General features: G+C 47.9%; 12 protein-coding genes across 12 annotated transcripts; 8 read left to right on the top strand and 4 right to left on the bottom strand.

Annotated features, from left to right (window-relative positions):
• Positions 1–487: 487 nt before the first annotated feature.
• Positions 488–1,342, top strand: N7469_002810 (uncharacterized protein; the record flags this gene model as incomplete). The annotated part of the gene is made up of 3 exons (XM_056641730.1): positions 488–501; positions 547–817; positions 884–1,342. The coding sequence occupies 3 exons, from the start codon at positions 488–490 to the stop codon at positions 1,340–1,342; spliced, it is 744 nt and encodes a 247-aa protein (XP_056504224.1).
• Positions 1,343–2,108: 766 nt separating this feature from the next.
• N7469_002809 (putative protein kinase) lies at positions 2,109–3,955 on the top strand (the record flags this gene model as incomplete). Its single annotated transcript, XM_056641729.1, has 3 exons — positions 2,109–3,130; positions 3,207–3,704; positions 3,787–3,955. 3 exons carry the CDS (start codon positions 2,109–2,111, stop codon positions 3,953–3,955), a joined length of 1,689 nt encoding a protein of 562 aa, XP_056504223.1.
• A 1,557-nt stretch (positions 3,956–5,512) lies between these two features.
• On the top strand, positions 5,513–6,664 carry N7469_002808 (eukaryotic translation initiation factor 4E; the record flags this gene model as incomplete). The annotated part of the gene is made up of 3 exons (XM_056641728.1): positions 5,513–5,547; positions 5,621–6,382; positions 6,445–6,664. 3 exons carry the CDS (start codon positions 5,513–5,515, stop codon positions 6,662–6,664), a joined length of 1,017 nt encoding a protein of 338 aa, XP_056504222.1.
• A 704-nt stretch (positions 6,665–7,368) lies between these two features.
• Positions 7,369–7,984, top strand: N7469_002807 (uncharacterized protein; the record flags this gene model as incomplete). Its single annotated transcript, XM_056641727.1, has 2 exons — positions 7,369–7,659; positions 7,874–7,984. 2 exons carry the CDS (start codon positions 7,369–7,371, stop codon positions 7,982–7,984), a joined length of 402 nt encoding a protein of 133 aa, XP_056504221.1.
• A 2-nt stretch (positions 7,985–7,986) lies between these two features.
• N7469_002806 (uncharacterized protein) lies at positions 7,987–11,716 on the top strand (the record flags this gene model as incomplete). The annotated part of the gene is made up of 3 exons (XM_056641726.1): positions 7,987–8,132; positions 8,195–8,270; positions 8,297–11,716. The coding sequence occupies 3 exons, from the start codon at positions 7,987–7,989 to the stop codon at positions 11,714–11,716; spliced, it is 3,642 nt and encodes a 1,213-aa protein (XP_056504220.1).
• Positions 11,717–12,017: 301 nt separating this feature from the next.
• On the bottom strand, positions 12,018–12,628 carry N7469_002805 (gamma-glutamylcyclotransferase family protein; the record flags this gene model as incomplete). The annotated part of the gene is made up of 2 exons (XM_056641725.1): positions 12,018–12,538; positions 12,601–12,628. The coding sequence occupies 2 exons, from the start codon at positions 12,626–12,628 to the stop codon at positions 12,018–12,020; spliced, it is 549 nt and encodes a 182-aa protein (XP_056504219.1).
• Positions 12,629–12,955: 327 nt separating this feature from the next.
• On the bottom strand, positions 12,956–13,760 carry N7469_002804 (uncharacterized protein; the record flags this gene model as incomplete). The annotated part of the gene is made up of 2 exons (XM_056641724.1): positions 12,956–13,614; positions 13,670–13,760. The coding sequence occupies 2 exons, from the start codon at positions 13,758–13,760 to the stop codon at positions 12,956–12,958; spliced, it is 750 nt and encodes a 249-aa protein (XP_056504218.1).
• Positions 13,761–15,597: 1,837 nt separating this feature from the next.
• On the top strand, positions 15,598–16,706 carry N7469_002803 (RTA1 domain-containing protein; the record flags this gene model as incomplete). Its single annotated transcript, XM_056641723.1, has 3 exons — positions 15,598–15,848; positions 15,936–16,327; positions 16,402–16,706. 3 exons carry the CDS (start codon positions 15,598–15,600, stop codon positions 16,704–16,706), a joined length of 948 nt encoding a protein of 315 aa, XP_056504217.1.
• Positions 16,707–17,234: 528 nt separating this feature from the next.
• N7469_002802 (signal peptidase complex subunit SPC3) lies at positions 17,235–18,110 on the top strand (the record flags this gene model as incomplete). The annotated part of the gene is made up of 2 exons (XM_056641722.1): positions 17,235–17,380; positions 17,495–18,110. The coding sequence occupies 2 exons, from the start codon at positions 17,235–17,237 to the stop codon at positions 18,108–18,110; spliced, it is 762 nt and encodes a 253-aa protein (XP_056504216.1).
• Positions 18,111–18,479: 369 nt separating this feature from the next.
• N7469_002801 (YqaE/Pmp3 family membrane protein) lies at positions 18,480–19,062 on the bottom strand (the record flags this gene model as incomplete). Its single annotated transcript, XM_056641721.1, has 3 exons — positions 18,480–18,675; positions 18,744–18,819; positions 19,014–19,062. The coding sequence occupies 3 exons, from the start codon at positions 19,060–19,062 to the stop codon at positions 18,480–18,482; spliced, it is 321 nt and encodes a 106-aa protein (XP_056504215.1).
• A 494-nt stretch (positions 19,063–19,556) lies between these two features.
• Positions 19,557–21,124, bottom strand: N7469_002800 (protein kinase PKP2; the record flags this gene model as incomplete). Its single annotated transcript, XM_056641720.1, has 4 exons — positions 19,557–20,348; positions 20,420–20,768; positions 20,831–20,950; positions 21,024–21,124. 4 exons carry the CDS (start codon positions 21,122–21,124, stop codon positions 19,557–19,559), a joined length of 1,362 nt encoding a protein of 453 aa, XP_056504214.1.
• Positions 21,125–22,144: 1,020 nt separating this feature from the next.
• Positions 22,145–26,181, top strand: N7469_002799 (ubiquitin-specific protease UBP15; the record flags this gene model as incomplete). The annotated part of the gene is made up of 8 exons (XM_056641719.1): positions 22,145–22,153; positions 22,214–22,686; positions 22,784–22,941; positions 23,010–23,199; positions 23,255–24,306; positions 24,377–25,815; positions 25,878–26,007; positions 26,075–26,181. 8 exons carry the CDS (start codon positions 22,145–22,147, stop codon positions 26,179–26,181), a joined length of 3,558 nt encoding a protein of 1,185 aa, XP_056504213.1.
• Positions 26,182–26,372: the final 191 nt, after the last annotated feature.

Raw genomic sequence — 26,372 nt, 5'->3', positions numbered from 1 at the left:
AGCACAAATCATGGGCATACCTCCCAGCTCCAATTATCTTTTCGGAGTCACTGCGAGCAAACTTCTATGCTGCTTGAAAATTTGAAGTCAAAAGATGGGCCCAGTCCATGGCAAGTGGGAGATCAAGCCGAATTCCTTTGTAGAGCCACATCCGTTCATCCCCCAACCCTTGATGGATGAACCATCCTCGCTCGTTGGTACCCCTTGATGAAACGAGCTGGAGGACAGTAAAATTTTTCTTGTCTTTTTCTTGATTGATCTTGGAATATATTCCTCCTTAGTAAACTCGGTGCGTGAACCCCAACATATCCCTGTCCCTTACTCACCCCCCAAGCCCAGAGAACATCCCGGAAAAACATCACCTCCGACTTTTCCCACTTCCGCCTCAGAGAAACGCGGACACGAGAATTGGCTCCACTTACTGCGTTTCGCTACTTTTCATCGGATTGCGCCAGTGAACACCTTCATTCATAAGAGCGAAAACCAGATGCTGCTGGTGACGTGCCTATGGCTGGGTCCCGTAGGAGTCCGGTGCTAAAAGAGCAGTGGAACGCCGACCCAGATCGCGATCCTCGTGATCGTGATAGGGACAGGCGCAGAGGTCGAGGACCAAACCAAAATCGAGGCCGCGGTCGATATCGTGACCGAGGGCGTCATTCGCGTGGAAATGACCGTCGCTATGACTATCCCAGACGGTCGCCTCCCCCGCGCGCTTCCCGCTTTGAGCCTGATTCATCTCACGACTCCGGCGGGTTTGCCTCTCAACGCTCTCCACCGCGTGGCTCTCCTGGCGCTTCCCCTGGATTTCACGTTTCTCGTCATTCAAACAATACACGACCACCATCGTCCAGTGACTGGGATGCTCATCCATCTGGATCTTTAGAGAGAGATAATCAAGGACCTCGACGAGCCGAGTCACCATTTGGACCACCATCAAAACGTCAAAGGACTCGCAGTCCATCACCCCGCGGTCCTCGTACATCCTTTTCCAATCGACGCTCTTCATATAGCAAGCATAGTGATAGGCGTGACCGGAGTCCCCCTTTCCGAGGTCGTGGCCGAGGGCGTGGTGCTCCTAGAGGACGATCCCCGCGTCGAGGTCGGGACCGCCGAGGAAGGGACCGTCGTCGTTCTGACATCCCAGCACACGGTTACCCAAAATCCCCAGTTAGAGAAAGAGGGCCACATCCATCGCCTGGTCGACGTTCCCCATCTCTCAGTATTGATTATAGTGAACGAGACTCGAGATATCGTTCTCGATCCCGCTCCCGGGACTCTGCGCGCTCTTCAAGATCAAGGGGCTCGGCATCTCCTTTCAATATACGTCCTGAAGAAGCGATGAACGCAAATCGATCCAACAAATTGGGATTTGATAGCTCGGGCCGATCACCTTCCCCCCAAGGCCCTGCAATAGGCGGCTCTGGAAATGGACGTTCTCACATACAAGATGCACTCCCGCCTCACGGAATACGAGGGTCAGATATGCGCAAGCAGCACCAACAGCTATCTAAACAGCATTTGGCTTCAAGGCAATATTCTAGATCACCACATTTTACAACGCCAACGAGCTCTCACCGGGGCTCACCTCCACCTCGCTCCCCGTATCGCAGTGGGCGAGGGGGTTGGGGTGACCAGCCTGAATATTCCAGTTATAAGTAAGTTTACATCCTTCTCGCTCCTCATATGCTCATCTTTACACCTCCAAATCTAACCTCATGTCCACGTCTAGTCCCACAACCTCCCACCAACAAGATAATTATTACTCGCAAAATGGTTCTCAAGGTGATTCGTTCGATCACCGACACGATGCGTATGATGGCACGCAAAATCACTCTTCGCAATATCATCATGGCGGGTCAAATTATCATAGCAAGCATTCGAGTCCCCGCGGAAACCACAGCAACCAAGGCCCCGATCGTCGCTTCTCAGGTTCAGGTCCGTCTTCACACGACATTGGGGCTTCCCACAGGGGAGGAAAGAGTCATTTCAACAATTCGCAATGGACAGCACGTGGTCCTGGTGGGCACGAGAGCCCTAGAATGATGCATAGCCATGGATCTCATACACCCTCAACCCGACCTCCATCTGTCACCGATCCTCTATCTCCAATGGCCATGGATAATGATGCTCATTTCCGACCCCCGCCGCGGGCATTCTCAAGGGAAGGTGACCAGACCCAGCCACCACCTGAAAGCGACGATGCCCGAAACATGCCTCCGCCTCATCGTGAAGTGCAACCTACAAGCCCGGCCGAGAACCGTGGAAAAATTAGTTTTGCTTTCAAACCAAAAAATACTCTGGCACCCGCCCCCAAGCCTGTTCCTGACCTCGCCCAGCGCATGCAGGTCCGCGAGCCCCCGCCACGCGCTCCTCAGGGCCCAGCGTCATCTCCACGCAATCGGTTCACCAATGGACCTTTGCCCAAGTTCAACCCCGAATCTCGCTTCGATCGCTTCGACCGAGACCGCGGGCGAGATCGTGGAAGAGATCGTGGAAGAGATCGCGGACGGGACCGCGGACGGGACCGCGGAAGAGATCGAGGACGTGATCGAGGGCGTGATACCGGCCGAAGGGATTTTCGAGCCAATCGAGAACCCCATGACCGCAGAGATGACCAGCGATTTGACTCACGTCGCGAACGCGGCAGAGGGGACCGCCGTCTAGATTTTCGACCAGATCGTCGGAAAGAAGCTTCGCCAGAACTTCCGAGAGAACTTCCGCCGAAACAAACTATGATTCTTACTCGTCCTAAGCCACGTCCTCAGCTTTCAGAAGAGTTTGCTCAGGCAGATTCTGTGTACTATCGCAAACCAGGCAACGAGTCAGTCATTGGCGCAGGAACATACGGTAAGGTTTTCAAAGGAATTCACGTCTATACTCAACGTAAAGTTGCTTTAAAGAAAATTCGAATGGAGGGCGAGAAGGACGGGTTTCCTGTTACGGCTGTGCGCGAAATCAAGCTTCTTCAGCATCTTCGCAACCACAATATCGTCAGTCTACTGGAAGTGATGGTGGAACGAAACGAGTGTTTCATGGTTTTCGAGTATCTTTCGCATGATCTCACGGGCCTGATTAACCACCCCACCTTCGCACTCACCGTCGCTCACAAGAAAGATCTCGCGAAACAAATGTTCGAGGGCCTTAACTATCTTCATCACCGGGGGGGTTCTCCACCGTGATATCAAGGCCGCCAATATTCTTATCAGTAACCAGGGTCTTCTCAAGTACGCGGACTTTGGCTTAGCTCGTTTCTTCTCAAAGAGTCGGCCACTCGATTATACCAATCGTGTGATCACTATTTGGTATCGGCCGCCTGAGCTTCTTTTGGGCGAAACCCGATATGGCCCTGCGGTGGATGTTTGGAGTGCCGCCTGTGTTTTCATTGAAATGTTCACCAAGAAGGCCGTTTTCCCGGGCGAAGGAGGTGAATTGAGCCAACTTGAGAAGCTTTATAACTCTCTTGGTACCCCTACCCGTGCCGACTGGCCTGATCTTGTCGAGATGCCTTGGTTCCAGTTGATGCGTCCTACGGAGCGTAAAAAGCGAATCTTTGAGGATGTGTATCGTGAGATCTTGTCCCCCGCTGCGCTGGATCTCATTTCTCAGATCTTCCGGTATGACCCTACGAAGCGACCGAGCGCGGAGGAAGTTCTGAAGCATCCCTATTTCATGTCTGAAGAACCTGCTCCGCAGCAAGCTCTCGAGTAAGTATTTCCAGAATCCCTATTCACCTCTGCAATGAGACTCGTTCTTTTTTTTTTTCCATGATACTAACGGGTCATTTAGGTTGGAAAACATGGAAGGGGACTGGCATGAGTTCGAATCCAAGGCCTTACGAAAGGAGGCCCGACGTGCAGCCGAGCATCAAAGTCAAAAGGACCGGGAAAAGCGCAAAGCTGAGGCGTCAGGACCGTCAAGCGATCGAGACTCTAAGCGCGTTCGCCAGGAGACCTAGCCGTGATGAAGAGTTTTCTCAATTCAGTTGCATTCTTAAAGTTTTGTTGGTTTAAAGCAATAGGGAATTGGCTGAGAGAGATGATTTGCATCTATGCTCATGCAGGAGTTTGACTATGAAAGATATCAGGGCTTATCTTGTGACATATTGCCCACAGTTATGACAGAAAATATTTTTTTTTAATAATTCAATGAAAGTCTTCACGGGATTTGAAACTTCTAGTGTAATGCAACTTGCATTTATTGGAATAATACCTATTATTAGGTACGTATAATAGAAACCTTCAATCATTGGAAATGCTCTACTACGAGTATAGTAGGTACTATGCAGTGCCAATAGTAACTACCACTACATGGATAGGCACGAACTGCGGCGTCTGTATGACTATCTCGGCATTGCAACTTGATCATCCGTATTGGGCTAATATGGTACTGCTTAGATACTGCAGGTGTTCGTTAGCAGCAATCTTCAATTGATATTCGGTTGAATGAGATCAAGATATTGCATTGTGATGCGTGGTTTGTTTATATCAGACTTTGCCAATCGACCTCACGCCCAACCAGCCACAGGCCAGATAGCCCGGTAGAAAGGAGGCGGTTGGGACCTCGGATTACCAGAGAGCTCATAGGATATCATCATGTCGAATAAGTGAGAGGAAAGGAAAGGGACGGAAGAAATAAGATAATGCGGATATTATATTGGATTGAAACTATTCACGACGTACCCTACAAGTTTAAAAGAAGGTAGACTTGAACTGAGGAAAAAAGGAAGTGTCTCGTCAATCAGGTCATCAACGTATCATGGGAAGCTTGGTAGAGCCCTCGTGATGATGGTTTTAGATGCGAAGTTTGATCTCGACACACACATCGGAAACGCCGGAGCAGAAGTGAAGGCGTAACACCGGCGTTGATTTGAGTTGGTGGTCTTGGGTTTTGTGGAAGAAGAAAAAAAGAAAAAGAAAAAGAAGAAAGAGGAAAAGAAAAATAAAAAGGCGGCCTGGAAAAAAGACGGCGCGGTTGCCGAGGCTAAACCGAATTGGGAATTGTGCAGATTGCCAGGCAAAGCTGGGATGCTCTCCAATTTCCAATTCTCCATTCATTCCAAAGTCACCATTTGACCACTTCCTGGCTTGAGTTCCTCCCCTCTACACTACTCCTCACTTACCTCCTCCTCCCCCTCTCCAATTACCATCTTACTCTCTACACTTCGTCCTCTCCTCTATTCAACTCAACGACTCATTTCTTCTTTTTCTTTTATCCTTTATTCCACACTTCCGCCTTGCCCTTTCGTCCTTGTCGCTTGCAAAGTACACTAGATATACCCCTCCCGCCACCTCATTCCACCGACCTTCCGCCCTCTCATCTCGAATCCGCCTTTTTTTTGGGCGCCGACTATCGCTTCGAATTTAACTAGTACACACTTGTTTTATTATCATCTGCGCATTTCGAGTTACCCCTGCCGTTTTTGACTGCTGTATCGCCTATTTTTTCTATCTCTTTTTTCTTTCCGCTCTTTTCTTCCCGGATGACCGCTCGTCGGGCCGTCTAACCCGTCGTCATGGATAATGCCAACTTGTGGACTCGCCGAGCAAAGTGAGTGTGCCTGCGGTCCTCGAGTACTTGATTTTGATTTATGCATAGCTGACAAAACCTTGAATTTGCGCAGCTCTTCTAAACTGTCCCTTTCCATGTCCGGGACGGACGGCAAGGACGGTGCCCGTGTCGACCTGCCACGATCATCCAAACGGTTCGGCCCTGACAGCTCTCACGGACGATCGAATCCATTCAACGCCATATCTCCCATGTCCGCGGGAGTCTCCTCGCCATCCACCAATGCTTCATCTGCTTTCGGACTGGGATCAGGTGCTTTTGCCTCGTTTGGTGCCCCCAAAACACCTGGCAGTGTCACAGATGTGAAGACGCCAGGAGAGAAGCGGGACTTTTCGGGAGATCATGAAGAGGCTCTTCAGGCTAAGGAATTGGCTCGCGCCAACCTATCCAGTTCTGGGGAGCACCCGTTGAAGTCGACCTGGATCGTCTGGTATCGTCCTCCCACACCCAAGTACTCCGACTATGAGAAGTCCACGGTACCGCTCGCCTCGATATCGTCAGTGGAGAGTTTCTGGGGCACTTATTCTCACTTGAAGCGCCCTTCTCTCCTTCCGACGGTTTCGGACTACCACATCTTCAAGAAGGGCATTCGCCCAGTATGGGAGGACGAGGCCAACAAGCGGGGTGGCAAATGGATTGTACGATTGAAGAAGGGCGTGGCTGATCGGTACTGGGAAGATTTGTTGTTGGCAATGGTGGGTGATCAGTTTGCCGAAGCGGGTGATGAAGTTTGCGGTGCCGTATTGAGCGTTCGGGGCGGCGAGGACGTCTTGAGTGTCTGGACACGAATTGACGGTGGGCGGAACATCAAGATCAGGTATGTGCAGGTTTAAAACTCCTTCGATCATTCCTGTGCAGAGCTAATTCAGATGATTATAGGGAAACAATCAAGCGTCTGCTTGCCTTCCCCTTGGACACCAACATCGTCTGGAAGAGTCACGACGACAGCATTGCCCAACGCTCCGCCATCGACCAAGCTCGTCACGAAAAGGCAGCTGCGGCTGCTTCCAACCCTAGTGGCCACCTTGGAGGAACCGAACGACGACGCAATACCGGCCAGGACGACTCGGACAAAGCCAAGGGCGTCACTCTATCATGAACTCTCACATATCCTCGACCTTGGCCCTTGGGCCCTGTACAGTAAATCCATTCAAAAAGGAATCACCTTTTCAACAAAAAAAGAAATCATGCACAATTACTCATTGGGACGCGTTTGGGTCTGGGGGACGGCGGGGCATCGAGGCGAACTTAGCGGTTTGATTTGGGATTTTATGTTTTGAGTGAACTCATTATGTCTGGTCCTTTTATTGCCTTCAAGCTCATGCGTGATGTTTTATCTTTCATTTCTTTTCTCCTCTTTTTCCTTTATCATTTCATTTCTACTTTTTTTTTTTTCTCAATGCGAAAAATGCCCGCGTCTGCAAATGTTGCAGATGTCAGTGTACTAGCTCCTAGCTAGTTGGGGAATGGCTCCTGATTAACCATTCTCAACACCACCAATATACTTGACGATCTCCTCCATGTATGATTTCAATTTTACTTAATCGTAAATCCATCGCATTACCACTACCTTTTCCAGCCTATTTGATATTCCTCAAATGCTCAAAAAAAAAAAAACAATAAAAAAAGAATGCGGCAAAACGAACGCCCACCACTGACCGCCCGGTGATAGACGATAGCAGCATCGGCGAAGACATCCAACACCAAAAGTTCAGTCTCCCCGCAGCAAACAAAGAAATTCATTTGGTTCAGGATGGGACCGATGCTGCGCATGGTCCTGTCATAATTTGGGCTATGATCTGAATGCCTCTGTTCGAAAGTGTCTCAAAGATCTTCGCCCAGCTCTCTCCACGTCGCCAGCGTCACCATCAGCCCGACGATCGCCAACAAACACTCCGCCAATCTTCCTCACAAGACGACCGCTCCCTCGCTCACAGTCGCGAGACTTCTCCTTGTCCGTCTCAACGCGAAAGAACAGCACGGCCCTCTGGAAATCAGTTCTCTCTACCGTCAGAGTACCAAACACAAGCACAAAACGGCATTTCAGTCGAACGTCTATTCTACCCTCCGCGCAATACTGCTGCGCTCTCGCAGGTGTGTTAGCTTAACAAGCTCCCCCAGCATGAAATTTTGGCTTTGCTGTATGTCTCTTGGACTTTCGGGACCGTTTGTCTCACTACACACTTGAAACCGTGATTTACCTCGATTAAGAGACTTTCACTCCCATCGACAACAGCAGCATCATTTCTTGGCCTCGTCTGCGCATCTAGTCCGTACTATGCTCAGTACTAATATAACTCTTAATCAGAATACTCAGAGTTATGAGAAAACTTTTGGCTTCCCTCCTGGATCTACACGCACCCGTGGACAATTGCGATCTCCAACTTCCCCTTCCGTCATTGATTACGGTGAACGGTAGATATGCCCTTTCATCGCGGCTATGCCGGCGAGCATAAGCTAATTTCCCCTGCCACAAGCTCCGGTGATAGTTCGCAGATGTTGAGGAAGAATCAGACCAAGAATGAAAGCCAAGAAGAGAGCCGCTTGTTACCTGGTGCGAGATATCAGTATGTCGGGAACCCCACTTCAAGAATTTGGAATAGTAGCGTGAGAATTTTTACTTATATAGTATTCTTTCCGTGGTTAGTGATAAAGATGCTGTGAAAATCCGTCCAGGTGAAACGAGGAAGAGGTCTGTTCCTGGGGTATGTTTGCATCTTTTGATCTCCAGCCTGGGATTTGTTCTGATGACATGGATATCCAGGACTCGGCTGCATTCAAACCAACAAACAATCTTTTCCGGAATTCGCGAGAAAGTGGTTCAGTCCGAGCTCAAGGAAAAAGCCAGCTTGACCCTGAACCAGCCAGTCGTTCGAGAAAGCGACAATGCAACAATGACCAATCAAGATTCCACGATCTGACCACTGACAGGTCCGCTCTGAGATCCTCACGTCCCCAACCCTCACTAGGGTCTAATCAGAGCTCAAGGACTGCTGAAAGAGGAACTAGACCTCGACAGCATGAGGAGTTTCGGGGCGCCGAGCATAGCGTCAAAATGCCCAAATCTTATCGTAATCGAAGTCCTCAGTCAGCTCAATGGCAACGGGTTCCGGCAGAAGATTCCGCGGACGAGAGATTTACTTCAGAGGCTGCTCGAAGCAGACGTGCTGCAATTAACCTCGAAGCAAATTCATCCAAAGATGAAGCCATGTCGCCCGTTTCATCGAAGGTCCCTCGGAGACGTTCGATTTCTCGGGAAAGTCCAGATGAGCTGCAAGGTGGGGTTACTACGCAGCAGTTACCGCGGTATATGAACTCCAATCAAAAACCCCAAAACACGAATAGCGATTCGTTACTATCCCCAAGCCGAAAACGCTCGCCCAGTGATATTCGACCTACCGATTTTGCGAGCTCTCCTTCACAAGGCCCTAAGAGGGCAAAGCGTAGCCACGGGTCTTCAAAATCTTTCAATGTCAGGTCTATACACATTGGTTCTGAGAAGCAGCAAGGTGGAAAATTGGTCTTCCAACCAGACCGGAATAGACTTGAGTTCTTGGGAAATCCTACCAAGTCTGACGACTCTTTCAAGATTCTGGTGCGCAACATCACTACCGCCGTTGTCGGGGACGAACGCAGCTCCAAAGTCACTTTGAAGTTGTCCAAGGACATCAACTCTTCGATACAGAAAGTGAATATTCAATTCATAAAAATCTCGGACAAGGATGGCTTTGCTACTCTGATCGAAAATAATGTCAAAATACAAGAGAGATCGATGGAGTACATGAACAATGCTTTCAATCACCACGAAAGCGAGATGGACGCACTCAGAAAGGCGTCCAAAATGCCTTTGATTGAGAGTGTATCTTCTGAACCGAAACGGGAATGCCGTGTCCCGTCTACTCGTCAGAAATTGTCCTCTTCACTGCAGGGGGATTCTGAAGATCCACCAAAGGAGGAAATCAATCCCAAGAAGAGGTACGAAAACAGCTTGACCTGTCAATCCTCGACTTCGCTGACCAAGATAACAAGGGATATGACTATTACATCGAGAAGCGGAGACAAAACTGGAGTCCAGGGTTCTAAAACGAAATGGTCGACCTCAAACGACAAGGATGACCAGAGTGAAATCGAGATACCAATCAAGAAGTTCAAACCCATACCCGAATCCGAGAGACAGACACGTTCGGTGGGCAGACGATCAACTCGACTCAGCGATATATCAATCAAACAACGCGATGATGACGACGCATCAAGCAATCTCTCGCTCAAAGATGATCCTTTCCGGAAGGAATGGAAGCAGCCATTGGTATACCCTCCAAACGGGAAGAAAAAGGCTGAAGTCACCCTTGAAGATCGTAACCGACTAAGTGATGACGATTTTCTCAATGACAACCTTATCGCTTTCTATATGCGCTTTTTGCAAGATCATTTAGAACGGACGAACAAAGAAGCTGCAAAGCAGGTCTACTTTTTCAACTCTTATTTTTATGATACTCTCACAAAGGTCTCAAAGGGTCGGCAGGAGATCAACTACAGTGGTGTCGCGAAATGGACACGTAACGTCGATTTATTCAGCTACAAGTACGTTGTTGTGCCCATCAACCATAACGCGCATTGGTTTCTTGCCATCATCTGTAATCTACCGGGGTTACTTGGCGAGGACAAGCCGAACGAGGCCAAGGACGATGATAAGGCCACCCCGACTCCCTCCAACGCTAAGGAATCCTCGACCCAGCCTGGAAAAGAGGTCCATGAAATTCTTGAATCCCCAGAGCCGGAAGCAAACCTGGACAGGAACCGAGCGACGAGATCTCCAGACTCCCAGCCTTCAAAAGCTACGCGGGATCGTCTTGCATCCATATTGCTCGAACATGACCCTGGGGATGCAAGGAGCGCAGAACGTGTCGCGAAGGAGCATGAAAAGGGACAGCAACAGCCGGAAGAAAGCCAATCCGATGAAATTCACACGTCTAAAAAGCCACCGGAGCTCACGTCCGCCGATGAATGGCCTACAGAAGATGATCATCGCCCCTCACCTTTCAAATTCACCACAGGCTTGCTTAACAAGAAGGAAGTCGAATCCAAGACGAACTCTGCCGCCGCACCCCAAGCATCACCCTTGAAGAAGGGTAAAGCTGGCCAAAAATTGAGTCCTGACCGAGCCACAATAATCACATTTGATTCACTTGATCAGGCTCGAACCCCAGCTATCAGGATACTACGCGAATACATATGCGAAGAGTCCGTTTCCAAGCGAGGGAAGGAGGTGGATCCAAAGCATATTAAGGGCATGCGTGCACGACAAATCCCGCTTCAGCCCAATTGGTCGGATTGTGGTCTCTACCTACTAGCATATTTGGAGAAATTCGTGCAAGGCCCCCATCAGTTTATCACTAAACTTCTCCGGCGTGAAATGGACGAGAAAAAGGATTGGCCGCCGTTGGGATCAGGTCTGCTTCGTCAAAGACTACGAGATTTCCTCGATCAGTTATACCAAGAACAGGGATGGGTCAAAGGTAGCAAGATTGAAACCCAGCAACTTCTCGTGGACCAAGAACCGGTTTCGTATCTTCTAGGGCCCTCTTCCTCTGGCAAAGCAGAAGTCGAGAAAGAGGTTGATGGGACGCCCGAGAAATCCAAACAGCTTTCTGATGGAAACAAGAAAGCCGAAAATGAGACAACAAAAGAGACAACTGCAGAACCCCCTCCCGAACCTTATAAAAGTGAGTCTGAAAGTGACTCAGGCGACAGCTCCGAGGAAGACCAACTTCAATTGGTACCCAATGGTAGACTTCCGGCCACCGCAAGTCGTGAACATTCACCACCATCTTCTTTGAGAAACTCTCACGAGATAGATCCACGCGAGAAGAAGAAAGACGAGGACGTTGTGGAGGTACCGGACAGTCAACCCTCTAAATCCCTTGACTCTATAAATACGAAATCAAAGAAATCCAACGTCGAGGAGGGTGTCGCCAAGGCTAAAAGCCAAGATAATAAGCAATCGAAGGTGGACCATGATCTTGGACAATCCAAGGTCAACAAATCCGCTAAAATCGAACGTCCTCGAGTCGAGATTCAAATTCGAGCAACGCCTCCTCCAAGCCCTGTGAGGGCACGGAAGAGTCCACGAGGTACGAGACAGAAACGTTGATTTCGTCGAATTTCGTTAGAACAGCCCGCTATTTTTCTTTTGTTTTTTTTTTATCTTGCAGCCTTAGGCACTATAATCTCGGATTGGTGTTCTGATTCCGTTGATTTGCATACATTTTTGAATGGTGGTTCGGGCTAGAGGCGTTGGAGAAGGGGCTATGGTCCCTTCGTCATTCTTTTCATATTTGGAAGTATTAAGATCAAGCATTTTTAGCACAATACCATTTGATTATCATTCTATCTCAATGAATCACCTCTCGCCATAGTTCCCAATCTTCCTAATCAAAGATCATCACTCAATATCACAAAGTCTTCCACCGCTCCTCATCCGCACCAACCCACCACGCCAATTTATCCCTCTTAAAAGATTCAAAATCCCATTCCGCCTCTTCAAGCTCCTCTCTACCCCCCGTCCACACATAAGTCACAGCTCTAAGCTCCTCCCCCTCATCCAAATCCTCCGTCCTCGCAGTACCGAGTACATTCTGCAAATTATTTCCCTCCGCATTCCCCCCACCCAGCAATAACCGAACACAAACATCCTCCTTCGTATAATCTTCACCCTCAAACATGTCTAATCGATAGATATCACCATCAGTAAGTCCAGAAACAAGAGTTCCCAGTACGGAAGTGTCATTGGCTGATACGTCAGCGGCAGATGTCTTCACTGATATGATGCCGGGATAATCTGCCCCTCGGACGCGATGTCGTTTGAAGCCGTGTAAGGTGGCAGGTTGGAATTTCAATAGAGCTTTTTGCCATGGCTCTGGATCTGAACGGCCATGTATGACCCGGTGCAGTATTTGGGGCACCATCAGGGTTCCTGTGGTTGATCATGTTAACTTGAATTGTGTTTTTGGTTGATGGGTTTAAGTTGGAATGCACCGTAGAAGAAGAGGACGTGGTCTCCCATTTTGAGAGGACTGGAAGGGTATCTTTATGCAACTCTAGGAAGTAGTTATTTGTTCTTGTTTAGGGAGGTGTAGATAATGAAAATGAAGTTATGATTCATCGTGGATTCATCGGGATATCATTTTAGGCGGGGTATCAGATCCACCGCCTGGATGACATTACGAGGTTTTTATACTTGATGGTTATACTATAAGGTTAAAGTGAGACCATTGTCAACTTCATATGAGTGAAAAGATTTATGAACCGCGAGGGAAAAAGAAAAAAGTATTTGTCTATCGGATTTACTCCATCTTGTATATGCATTCTCGTCATGATTGATTAATCCCTCCTATCTTCTCGGATAAGTAGGCAGTCCTCCAGGTCCCAACCACGCATTCAACATCTCTTCAATCGTAACATCATGAAGATCCAACCAGGAGAATCCAGGATCGGTCTCTTCGTAAATATTATTCTCAGATATCCCCGTAGTCGCAAATGTCATTCCATTATCATTTGGCCCTGCACTATCCGAATGCGCAAGTCGATATTGTCCTTCAAACCATTCAGAAAGATTCTGCAGCCAATGCTGATAGAAGAAAATCTCATGTTGCTCCCACTTCCCACCTTTGCACTCCTTGTCTAGAAGGTTCATGCGTTGTACGAATTTCCGTAATTCATCTTGCATGTTCAACGTATCTCTGAGACCATTGACTTGCTCGTGATATCGGACGGAAGGTTCCAATGATGCAAGAGCAAGTTTGCATGAGGCTGCAAGGCAGAATCCAGCGCTTATCCAATGGAGGAAACTAAAGTTCTTCTCAATACCGTGAGGCAGAGCATGGTAAAAATTGATGAATTGTCTCGCGGCTGCGAGTCCGTGGCAGAGAGTGTCGATTCGATAAAGAGCCGTGGTTTGGTCAATTGATTCCGTTGAAGATGGAAATACGTCGAAAAGTGTTGTTTGGTAGAGATGGATCTCGAAACTGTGGGACTGTAACCCGATTGTCACTAGAGAAGAGTTAAGATGCAGGTCTCCTACAGCATAATGAGAGCGCTAGCTTACCATCACGACTTGCCGAAAGCGATAGTTGTGCTTTGCACTCGTTGGCTTCGCCCTTTAAAGAGCGAATCATGGCTTCTACATCCTGGGGCATAACTTGGCCTTCGCCAAATCCTCGTCTAACGAGTGGATCGACTCGCTCAAGTAGATGTTGTAGCCTGACCTGGCCTATCAAGTACTGGTCGGTAGGAAACTCGCCCTCCCGTGATAACTTGGAAGCGCATGAATCTATGAAGGGTGACCAGGGTATTGAGGCTGTCCGCTGGGATACAACAGAGTGACTTGACATGGCATTAACAAGAGAACTACCACATCAGAAGATCAGAGGGGTGGTTTACTTAACGTACCATGAGTCCAACAGAAAGCATCCGATTAAAGCTCGCATTTCTGCATTCTGCGTGGAAATCGAGTTTGTGGGGGATAATGTGTCATTATTCATGACATCCAGCCTTTCCCTTACAGCTCGCATTTTGGTTGGATAATTCATTCGGTTTTCTCTGATGATACTGCTTGCAAGATATAGGTATGCAGAAAATCGCATCAGATGAAGCTTTTTCTTGGTTCTGCCTTCGAATTAGTATTTGAAAAAGAAAAAAGCGTAGCATGCTAGATTTTTGCGAAAGATCCTACCCTGCTATGGTGACAAGCAGACCCTGTATAATATCCAAGGGCAAGTCATGACTGCCCTGTAGAACTGTACTCCCTAAGTAAGAAGTGGAAACCTCCTCGAGGGCCAAATGGAGCGGGACATTTTGAAACGAGGTGACCAATAAGATAGAAAGCAGAAGAAATGGTTTCTCTGATCTGAGACTTTCACTCCTGACCTTCTTTGGTATTTGCACGTAAGGAAAGTATGGTACTGTTTCATGGAAGCTATCAAGCAGTTGATTCGCCTCGTCATGAGTGATCAATCCTTTGCCGACCACATCGCATGGATGTTGAGTACTAGTAGAGTCGCAAGCTTCACTTTGCGGAGATGGAAAGACCCTCTGAGGGCTTTCAAGGGGTCTGTTATTAATTTGGCCTAGAATCTGATCAACTTTGTGTTCAAGTTGTCCTATTCGACTTCTGTAATCAGATAGTGTCAGTCTGGCCAGTCGTTGCATGAAAATGAAGAGTAATTTAGTAGTATACATACGTCGCCCGCTTATCATGATTACGAACTTTTGTTGGCCGGAAAAAGCATTCTTTCTTCAGACGAAGGCATCTTTAAGAGACTTCCAATTTAGTATTCCCCAATAACTGGAGTCGAACTAGACATAGAAGCAGCCAAAGCGCGAATATTCCTTACCGATCACAACTCTTCGCATTAGAGGCTCGCGAACACCTAATTTTAGCACGAACGCAATTTTCACACGTCCTGACCCGCCCTATATTCTCCGACACCGAAGCTGACATGGCGGAGATGTATGTAGCTGCTGCATACACTTGAATCGGGAGGCAGCGGATACGGGTTGGACTTTATGTGTCCGCGGACTCGGAGTAAAGATATATTGGAGATCGGTCCGCGGAGTCGGAAATGCGAGAAAAGTCCGTTTCTTGGCAATCTCACTGCCAAGCCCTAATATTCACAGATCAGGCATCAAGTATACAAAGCGCCAATCGTAGAGCTTCCTTCGTGTTTAAGCCCCCAGACGCGTAGGCTCAATACAGTCCACTTGCAAGATCTCAGGATGTGGGCTTCATGATGAGACAGATCGGACATAGCATAGCCTCATCCTTTGAGAGTGGATAGTTCCCAGCGCTTACTATTTTCTTTTACTACTAACACTAGTAGTGTATAAAGAGGATGAAGGTTCGGTGATGATGTAGAATATTCAATTAGACGCACATAAAATTTACATACTCTTTTCAAAACTACGAAATACACTTTGCTCAGCTGTATAGAGAGAAAATTAAGCAGCAAAAGGAAACGAAGAGCGACCTTCAAAATGGATAACTGCTCGTTGGATACATGTCCAATTGAATGGGCATATATCAATTACCGACCTAATCTCGCAGCAAATATACTATTCCTTGCCATATTTGCACTCTTCCTGGTATCACACCTGGTCATTGGAGCGTGGTACCGAACATGGACCTACATGATTGCCATGTCTTTCGGACTTGTTGGTGAAGTAGTGGGATACGTTGGTCGAGTAATGATGCACGACAATCCATTCTCATTCAATGCGTTCCTCGTGTATGTGAAGGTCCCAGACCATCGAAACCTTGAAGCCTCAGCTAGCCTGTCGAAGATGAAGCAAGCTAACTGAAAATTCTTCGTTAGATACCTGATTTGTCTCACGATTGCCCCGGCTTTCTTCACCGCTGCTATCTACATCTGTTTGGGAAGAATTGTAATAGTTTATGGAGAGGACATTTCCAGAATCCGTCCGCGCACATACACCATTATCTTCGTCACATGCGATATCATCGCATTAATTCTTCAAGCAGCCGGTGGCGCCATCACATCGATGGCAAGTGATGATCAGCAAAGTCTCAAAGATACGGGTGTCAACATCATGATTGCTGGATTGGGCTTCCAGGTCGCCTCATTGACCCTCTTCATCGTGCTTGCATCGGAGTTCGCCCTGCGAGTGCGCAAGGCTCCAGAAGATATGAGAAACCCATTTCTCGGAACTATCCGAAGTGGATGGAAGTGGAAAGTATTTCTCTTTGGTTAGTAATCTTGCTGCCTATTAAAACAAAAGTAACTTTGATACTCGAGTTAGTCGGTGCTAACTTGACGCCAGGTCTTGCCGGGGCTATTCTCACTATTTTCATCCGATCGTGTTTTCGTGTTGCTGAGCTTCAGGGTGGATTCGACAGTAATCTCGCTAATGATGAGATTACACTCATGATTTTGGAGAGTGCTATGATTACCATTTCTTGCTTCTGTCTGACGGCCGGTCACCCGGGAGTTGTGATGGGTCGAAGATGGTCTGAACTAAAAGAACGATCGTCTTCTGCGAAAGCGAAGTCTAACAAGTCAATTGACTCGGAAGCTTCTCCGATACGGTCTGGATATGAGATGAATGAAGTGCCCTCTAGACATTAATACTTGGATTTTGTGAGGGTACACTTCATGTTCGAATGGCTCGACGATTACATTGGGGAATTAAGACTTCGCGTTATGAGCGAGAATTTGCAGCGTTCATGTTAAATCAGATACTCTTTGGAAACATACCTATATAGCAATATTTACTACTTATAACTAGACGTAGGTAAATCTGTCAAAATGCACTTAGAAGATCTACGCTATACAATTAAGTGTCATTGTTGATTTGAACATTGATGTAGATGCTGATGCCATGCGGATGAAACGAATACTCCGGACATTTACTAAATGTTCTCGTAATTAAGAGTAGAATAGGTATGAGCAGTAGCGAGAAAGGTTCCCAAATTATACTCGATCCTTCATAGTAATAGTACATAGAATGTGTTCAGTGGACTGAAATTGGCCCCTGCGTACATAGTTTATTGGACATCCAATCGAGTATATCCGCTTATCGATAACCAAACACGCCCAGGTGGCTTCATCTTGGGGCCACACTGCGAACTCCGACTCAACACCTCCCCACGCGCAATGCATTCCTCACTCAACCGCGCGCAGGCCGTCTTCGGCTTCTTTACCACCGTCGCTCTGGTGGTAGCAGGATTAGCAGCCCTGTCAACTCTCCTATTTCCCACAGATGCCACGACAGCCTCTGTACAGCTGAAAAACGTCCAGGTGTAAGTGTACCATGCGCGCCAGCAAGACAAACAAGCGCCCAAAAAAGAAAGATGAAAATAGTATACCCATTCTCAAGAGAAGAATGAAGCTAATCGTGTCTCCTCAATCTCCAGTGTCAAGGGTCGACCTCATTACTACTCAGCCAAGCGCGAAGAATACGCTCAAATCCGCTTCGACCTCGACGCAGACCTAAGCCCACTCTTCAACTGGAATACCAAACAACTATTCGTCTACGTCTACGCAACATATTCCTCATCCGATAAGCCAGATTCTCAAGTTCGGCAGTCGGAATCCATTATCTGGGACTCCATCATTCCAGCTACTCCCTCACCATACTCCTTCGACGCATTGAAAGCGAAAGTCATCCCGCACCTCCCTGCCTCCATCACCGGTGTAACTAGCAAGAAGGCCAAGCGGAATACAGCCAAGGGCAAGGTCGCGGAGAAGAATAAAAAGGGTGCCAAGACCGAGTCTGAGCCCGGTGTTTTGAGACTGCGTGGTCAAAAGGCTAAGTATCAGATTAGTGATATTACGGGTCGTCTTGCGGAGCGTCAGAATGTTACTCTTTCTGTTGGATGGAATGTGCAGCCATGGGTCGGGGCTTTGTGGTGGGCTCCTGCTACTGGGGCGGTGCCTAGGACTGACGGGACTATTGTAAATAGTGAGGCATTTGACTTTCCGGCATTGAAGCAGAAAAAGAGTGAGACCCAGGGTAAGGAGAGTTCGTGAGTGACGTCTGGGTTGTTTTTTTTTTTATTTGATTGAATTGGAATTTTTACTTGCAATGTATTACATCGCCTTGTTTTACCCTACCCTAGGGTATGTTCTTTGATGAGATAGATTGATATACAAGAATACCAAACTCCTTCAAATGGGATTTTTGTGGCGAATTAAGTATACCAAGTTTCATTCTATTTTGGTATAGATAGTGATAATGCGACCGCTTCAATAAGTTAAGAAGTGAGAATGAACAGCCTGTCACAGCGAGCACAAGAGGGAAAAGACTGCCGAATACATAGCATAGGTCGCTTGAAGCGGTCTCGTCTGGGGGGGGGGGATTGGAATTACGCGAACCGATTCTGAGCTGGAAAGACTAGCTTAGGCGGTGCCATAGTTCTGATAATTCTGAGGATTCTGAGGGGGAGGGTGGTGCGAGTGATGACCGCCATTCTGGATGCGTTCCGAGTAAACACCAGGAGCCGGACGCTGCGAGGCGCGAGTTAAGGGATCTCGACCCTTACGCTGATAATAGACGTATTCGAGGTAAAATGCATGAATGTGACCTGGGAAGTATCTATATAGAAGTCGCGATTAGCTTTGTGTTACAAGAACCATAAATGGATGTATAAATCTAGAGCTTACCCGAGGATCGTAAGCAGTACGTTGATCCAAAAATCAACGCCACAGCCGGAAATGAGGAAAACACCCAGCGGTGGAACTACAAGAATCGTAAGTTTGTAATTCTTCAGAAAGTCTTGGCGGATCTCTCGTTTGTGGATTTGTGCCAAGCAGCAAGGCGTGTGGGCAGCTCTTGTCCTACTTTGCAGATCTCGCAGGGAGAGACAAGAGAGTTCGAGCGGAGAGAAATGTGAAGAGAGACAGGTAAATGTAAATGAAGAGAGAGATACGTACTGAAGATGGTGATGATGATCAAACACAGCATTGAACAGGCTCCAGCCATGATGGGAACAGTGAAATGACGAAATGATCTTGATCGCTGTTGTTGTTGTTACTGTGAAGAGATATGAGGATCACGAGGGCGTTTAGAAGAGTCAGAGCTGAAGAAGTCGGTGGTTGCCAGAAAACTGAGCAGAAGGATGGCAAAGAGAAGGAGGAAGATATAAATAGGAATATTATCGTCCTTGGCAGAATTCAGACGTTTCATGATCGACAAACAAGACGTCAGCACGACACAAGGTCAAGCTGTGTTTGAAGAAGAGTGGGTTGATTCGCAAAAGTCCACAGCGAACCCGCCGATAGGGCTGAGTGTGACGTCATTCCAGCCACTAGTGGTTCCTCAAAGATTGGGCAAATCCCTGAAGAAACAAGATATACAAACAGATGTATCTAGTAGCCTTGAGGGAAGGATACTGGGTTGAGATGAGAGGGTTAGGAAAGAGCTAGGATGAGCAGGTGACGTGGAGAGGGTCTACAGTACAATGCTAGAGTCATCCCTCACACAGCATCGATGGCCGCTCGTGTAGTCACCTGTTCGTTCTTGTTGCCCAGCTTGGAGATCTGCAGAAATGCATCTACCCCGTAACCCTCCAAGCTATGAAGCTCAAGACTACCAGCCCAATACTCTGCATACACTCGACTCATAGGTAAACCCATCCCTAGTCGGAGATTAGGATGTCGCGAGGTCAAGGTATCGAGTGATCCCTCGTGCCAAGTCTCCCGATTATGTTTGCGCTCTCGTTCGGATACTTTGAGCTCCTGCATAGTCGCAGCCATGGCGGGTACTTTGCCCAAGTTCTCCAGTCGGGTTTGCGTGCGGGGTCCCTTACTGAAGGACCACAGATAAGGGAGGATCTCCCGTGGGATGCCGCCGCCCTGATCAGAGATGCGCAGAATCACGTGCTGTGGGGTTTCGCAGACCAGCACTTGGATGGGCGGCGGTGGATTGGGGGAGTCATGATATTTTTCAATAACTGCCTGGACCGAGTTACGCAGGAGCTCACCAATGATATACTCGAGGTGGCTGAGAATGTACGGAAAAGTGGCCTCCAAGTGGCCCTGGACATTTATAGCCGGGATCTGGGCCGACTGGGAGGTCTGTCGCATGAGTTCCTGCGCAACTTTTCCACATCGCTCTACCACCTCCTTAGCTTTACACTTGAGGAATACCTCACCCACAAAGTCTGCATTCATATCGGTTCGCTCGTGAGAATCGGGGAAGTGCCATGGCGAGTTGAAGGTATCGGTAAGAGCAAGATGTTGCTCGGCAATGACTCGGCGAGAGATTCTCTATTCGAGTAGACGGGTCAGTTGAATTTTTGTTTTCTCTTTCCCGAGATCGAGGCTAGTTTGAGACATACTGCTCGTAGCAAAGTATTCATAAAACGGTCCATATCGTCCGGTGGCATGAGACCCTGGCATTCGAGTACACCCATTGCGAGGTTGGGAATGGTTACTAGATGCTCCTTGAGAGTTTGGCGAAGTATATCGCAGAATCGATCATTATCGTCGAGGCTGCAGATCTCAGGAACTACCCGAAATCGCTCAAAAGCTTTATAGTATAATTCGTAGACCAAAGAAAGATGCGGGTTGGAGACAATCACGTAGGGCAGCTGCTGTATATCGCGGAGACGATGGGCAAGTCTGTTTTTTTGGAGGAAGAAAAGAGGAGTTCCCATTAGCTCACATTGAATGGATCCCTTGCCGGAGCTGTCAGGTGTAGTATGCGGAGTGCGGGTGTTGCCTCAAATCTCCAGGATTTCGCGACATACCGGGTGGGGAGCTCCGTCCGCACGTAATTTGCGGAGCTTATAAGACGGGGTTCCGTTAAGGTACGACCGAAGAAAGTCAACTGGCGAAGACTAATCGGCCGGATCTGGCGTTCAACCCATCTGTCAATCGCGTAATGTTAGCCTGGGGCGGCACACGACCACAGTCAGAGAGTCCGAGATGCTGGAGTCATACTCATCGAGAGCGGAGACTGGGCGCCAGGGCGGCGGGCCTCCTGAATAGAAACGTTTAGGAGCACATTGTGTCAGCCTTTGGGTGGAGCGACTTGACAGCATTGTGCTCCATATAAAGAGGAAAACAGATACTCATACAAGAGGTTGTTGAACTGGAGAAGTTGGGCAGTGCCGGTGACCGTTTTGTAGCATGTGCTGTGCCTCGGGCGGTGAGGGTGGAGGAGAAGTATAGATTGAGTCAACTAGTTGACTATTAAAGTACGTAGTTGCTTTATTGTTTTATCGTATGATTCATGGTAAAATTAGATGTCGTGCTGGATCAGACAATAGTATTCTCTATATTTACTGTGTCTGTTCACTTCCGAGAGTATGTGGGACCTGATCCCGGTTCACTCCTGACTACGTAGTTAATACTTGCTTGCCCTGCTTATATTGCGGGAAGCTCGTGAAGAATCTGATCTAGAAGAGCCAGTCTATGGAAATGGAATAGAGTGCCCTATTGATTTAGATACAGGTAAGTTAGCAATATTTCGTGTTGATTAAATGCATCTTGATTACTCAAACAATATTAAATTGCAATAAACCAATACTACTTCGTACCTTTTTTTTTCTAGATTCCCCAATATCAAAGCTTCTATGCAAAAACCTGTTACCATAACCAACTAACTACCATGTTGCTTAAAACTAGCTACCAGTATCCCTCGTCGACAACTATGTGTAAGACTCACTTATTCTAGCCAAAAGAAATATAAATAAATATAAATAAATAAAAATTCAATATCTATTCTTTTATTTGCCATTCTCAATCACCAACAAAGACCTGAGTGCAGTGGGTTAAACAGGGCTGTTTTAACTGTTAACTGTAAGTCTTCTTTGTAGCTACCGAGGGCTCCGCCACCGCTAGCTCCCGCCGGGCTTTCGTCTCTTTAGAATTTCCAACTTCCCCGACACAACAACCTTTTCCTTTTGGAGTCCTTGTTGAGCCTCTTCTCTTCTCCCCCCATTTTCACCCACTCTCGTCCCCCCCACCGCCTCCTCTTTTTCTCCTCCCTCCTTTTCTTATCTTTTTCTCCTCCATTCCGAACAGGCGCCTTCCGGCTGGACGGGAGGGCCCTTTTCGTTATGGAAAACGTGCGTTGCCGACCGTGCCCCTCTTGTGTCGTCATTGCAGATCTAACCGTTTGATCCCAGCTCGCGGAGAATGAGATGCTCGTCGACGAGTATGACCAATATCCCAATGAGAAAACTACAGATGTTGTCGTCTCGAGTCCTGGTTCCGATGAGCCTACTCCTCCCTCGGCCGCCGACCGTATGTTTCTCTCCAGATCTCCCTCCCCTCCTCCATCGGAGGGCCCCCCAAGCAAGCATTCTCTCGATTCCCGGTCCGTCAAATCTGACTGGGATGCGACCGGTGATCTTTCCGCTGGTCGTTCTTCTCCCATTCAAGCCGACCCGATGAGCTTGGTCCCCATTTGTGACCTAGAGATTGTGGCTGACCCGTCTTCGCGCGGTTCCTTAGATGAAGCTATGATGGCCCGAGTCCTCCCTAAAAACCCCGACCTTGAAACAGAAGACGAAACCTATAATACATGGCATATTCAGGATTGGAGGAAGCAAGACCGCAAGATCCATGGCCCGATCTTCAAATGTGGAGGGTTCCCTTGGTGGGTGATATATCTTGATACTACCCATTTTTTTTTGCTGCGACGCCAGCACTATCCTTAGGGTAGCGACCGTAATAGTTTGCTGACTCGAGACCAGGCGCATTCTCTTCTTCCCCTTTGGTAACAACTCAGAGCACGCCTCATTCTATCTCGAACAAGCTTGGGAAGATAAACCGCCGGAAAATTGGTACGCCTGTGTGCAATTTGCGTTGGTTCTTTCCAACGTAAAAGATCCGTCCATTTACGTGTCTCATGGTAAATCAGAATCTAGGGGAAATCTGGGACTGAGTGGCCTGATGAACTGAAACTGACATTTTGTCCAGTTGCGACTCACCGATTCACTCCTGACGAGGGAGATTGGGGGTTCACCCGTTTCTACGACCTTCGAAGCCTCTTCAGTGAGGCATGGGAGAACAAGAGAGTCCCGCTGGTTCAGGACGATGAAGCTAATGTCACAGCCTACGTTCGTGTTGTCAAGGACCCGACTGGTGTCCTCTGGCACAGCTTCCAAGAGTGAGCCCCATGACGCTTCTTTCCTTAGATTGCCGATACTAATCTTTCTTCAAAGCTATGACTCCAAAAAAGAGACCGGCATGGTCGGACTCAAAAATCAAGGCGCTACCTGCTACTTGAACTCACTTGTCCAATCTTTGTATTTCACCAATGCTTTCCGCAAAGCAGTATATCAAATCCCTACCGACCAGGAAGCATCGCGCGATAATAGTGCTTGGACGCTTCAAAGATTGTTCTATAACCTACAAACTAGTGATGCCGCTGTTTCCACGACCGAATTGACGACATCTTTTGGCTGGGACTCCCGCCAAGCATTCGAGCAACAAGACGTCCAGGAGCTATCCCGGAAGCTCATGGAACGCTTGGAAGAAAAGATGAAGGGTACAATCGCTGAGAAAGCACTACCTCAATTGTTTGTTGGAAAGACAAAGACTTACATCTCTTGTATCAACGTCGACTATGAATCTTCTCGCGTGGAAGATTTCTGGGATATCCAGCTGAATGTCCGGGGCAACAAGACCCTAGATGACAGTTTCCGGGATTATATCCAGGTTGAAACACTTGAGGGCGAGAACAAGTACGATGCCGGTCCTCCGTATGGCTTGCAAGATGCCAAGAAGGGTGTCATCTTTGAAAGTTTCCCGCCTGTCCTCCACCTTCACCTTAAGCGTTTTGAATACGACCTCAACCTTTTGACCATGATGAAAGTCAATGACCGACATGTTTTCCCAATGGAGTTCGATGCTGCCCCTTACCTCTCTGAAAATGCCGACAAGTCCGAGCCTTGGATCTATGAGTTGCACGGTGTACTTGTCCACAGCGGTGGTTTGGACGCTGGTCACTACTATGCATTCTTGAAGCCTACCAAGGATGGCCACTGGTACCGATTTGATGATGACCGTGTGAACCGCGTTACGGAGAAGGAAGTTTTGGAAGAGAACTATGGTGGTGAATATGAAAATGCGAATGGCGGAGTGCGACAGCCTTACACTCGCACATACTCCAACAAGCGCTCCATGAACGCGTACATGTTGGTCTACGTTCGAAAGACGAGATCTGATGATGTGCTACTTCCTATTCAAGAGCAAGATGTTCCTTCCCACATTGGTATGTTTTTTAGTGTGTATTGATGCTCTTTTTTGGGAGAGAATACTAATTGTTTGTTTTTTTTTTCCAGCCACACGCCTGGCCGAAGACAAAGCAGAGGCGCTTCGGAAAAAGAAGGAGAGAGATGAGGCTCACCTCTACATGAATGTTGGTGTTATCACAGAGCAAACTTTCCAGGCGCACCATGGATTTGATCTTTTCAGCCCAGATCTCCCTGCAGATGATCCGGCCTTGCCTGCGCAATACCGCGTTCTTCGTACCAAGAAGATCAGCGAGTTCGCAAAGGATATTGCCGAGGAGCACAATATCAAAGAGGACGCAATTCGGTTCTGGGTTATGGTTAATCGCCAGAACAAAACCACTCGTCCCGATCAAGTCATCCGTGACTCCGACCTGACTGTGGAGGAAGCATATACTAAGTTCGGTACAAAAGGGGGCCAATTCAGACTTTGGATGGAGGTTGCAACGCCTGGCCCTGATGGCCAACCAACACCTTGGCTCGAAGACACAATCCTAGTTTTCCTGAAGAACTTTGATGTCGCGACTCAGACCTTGTCCGGAATTGGGTCCGTGTATGTTCGCAAGAATCAAAAAGTTGCAGAGTTGGCCTCCACGATTCTGGAGAGAATGAACTGGCCAGCAGGCACAGAATTTACGCTGTATGAGGAGATCAAGCACAACATGATTGACCTCATGAAGCCCAAGCAGACATTCCAACAGTCCGAGATCCAGGATGGCGACATTATCACCTTCCAGCGCTCATTGAAGGAGTCTGAAATTCCCGCCAGTGCACTTTATCCCGACGCTCGCCAGTTTTATGACCATCTCCTCAACCGCATGGACGTTACATTCGCTCCCATTAAGAATGGGGAGGGCGGTGAATTCACCCTGACCCTGAATCGGAAGATGAACTACGACCAAGTTTCAAAGAAGGTTGGCGAATACCTGCAAGTTGAGCCCACTCATCTGCGGTTCGCACCAGTGGTATCTACCACCGGAAAGCCTAAGGCGTTCTTGAAGCGCTCCAACAACTCGACCCTGAGCCAAATTCTTAGCGGTCAATATGGAACCTATGGCTACTCCATGCATCGATCAGATGCTCTCTACTACGAGATCCTTGACATGAGCCTGAGTGACTACGAGAGCAAAAAGAATCTGAAGGTGACCCTTCTTCCGGAGGGCATCTCAAAAGAGGAAAATGTTGAAGTTCTTGTGTCCCGTAATGGAACTGTCGCCGAGCTTCTTGAAGCGTTGCAAAAGAAGGCCAACCTCAAGGACGAGAGTGCGGAAGATCTCAGACTGCTCGAGGTGCACAGCGGAAAGGTTTACAAGACACTGCGCGAAGACTCCAGTGTTTCGTCTATCAACGAGTATTCGACCCTCTACGCGGAGAAAATCCCGGCCGAAGAGCTCAACATGGAGGCGGATGACCGTGTTATTGGCGCCTTCAACTTCGACCGTGAGCCTGCACGCACTCACGGTATTCCGTTCAAATTTGTTGTTAAGCAGGTACGCTTTCCCAACCGCTTTCATGGTAACGGGAGACAATGGTTTACTGACATACTGAATAGGGAGAGATTTTCAAAGAGACCAAGGAGCGCCTGTCGAAGCGAACCGGCATCAAGGGCAAACCTTTCGAGAAGATCAAGTTCGCCGTCGTTCCACGCGCCTCATTCTCTACTCCCAAATACCTTGAAGATGGTATGTAATATCTTTCCCTCATATAATACTGGCATAAGAGAAAGCGAAGCTAACCGTTAATCTCTAGACGACATTCTCTCCGACATGGCCGGTTCTGATGATTATCTGGGACTCGACCATGCTGGCAAATCTCGCGGCTTCTGGGGTAAGAGCGAGAGTTTCTTCATTCGATAAAGTGTTTAGCGGCGCAGCGGGGTTTCTGTGGGAGGGTTGGATACTGCAGATTCGGTACATGAGCAGTGACAACCTGATGCAATGTTTATGTTTACTTTTTATTTCTCTTCACTTTCTTCAATCCTTCCATTCATGGTCTTTTTATTTTCTCTTTTATTTTGTCTACCGCCATTTCCTCCCCATCCCAAAGA

The sequence above is a fragment of the Penicillium citrinum genome, assembly GCF_028827155.1.
Source record: "Penicillium citrinum strain IBT 23319 chromosome Unknown utg000002l:1.0-3833315.0:1.0-3834789.0, whole genome shotgun sequence".
NCBI classification, from domain to species: Eukaryota; Fungi; Ascomycota; class Eurotiomycetes; order Eurotiales; family Aspergillaceae; genus Penicillium; species Penicillium citrinum.
Note: the sequence above shows the minus strand (reverse complement) of the source record. Positions and strands in the feature narration are given on the sequence as shown.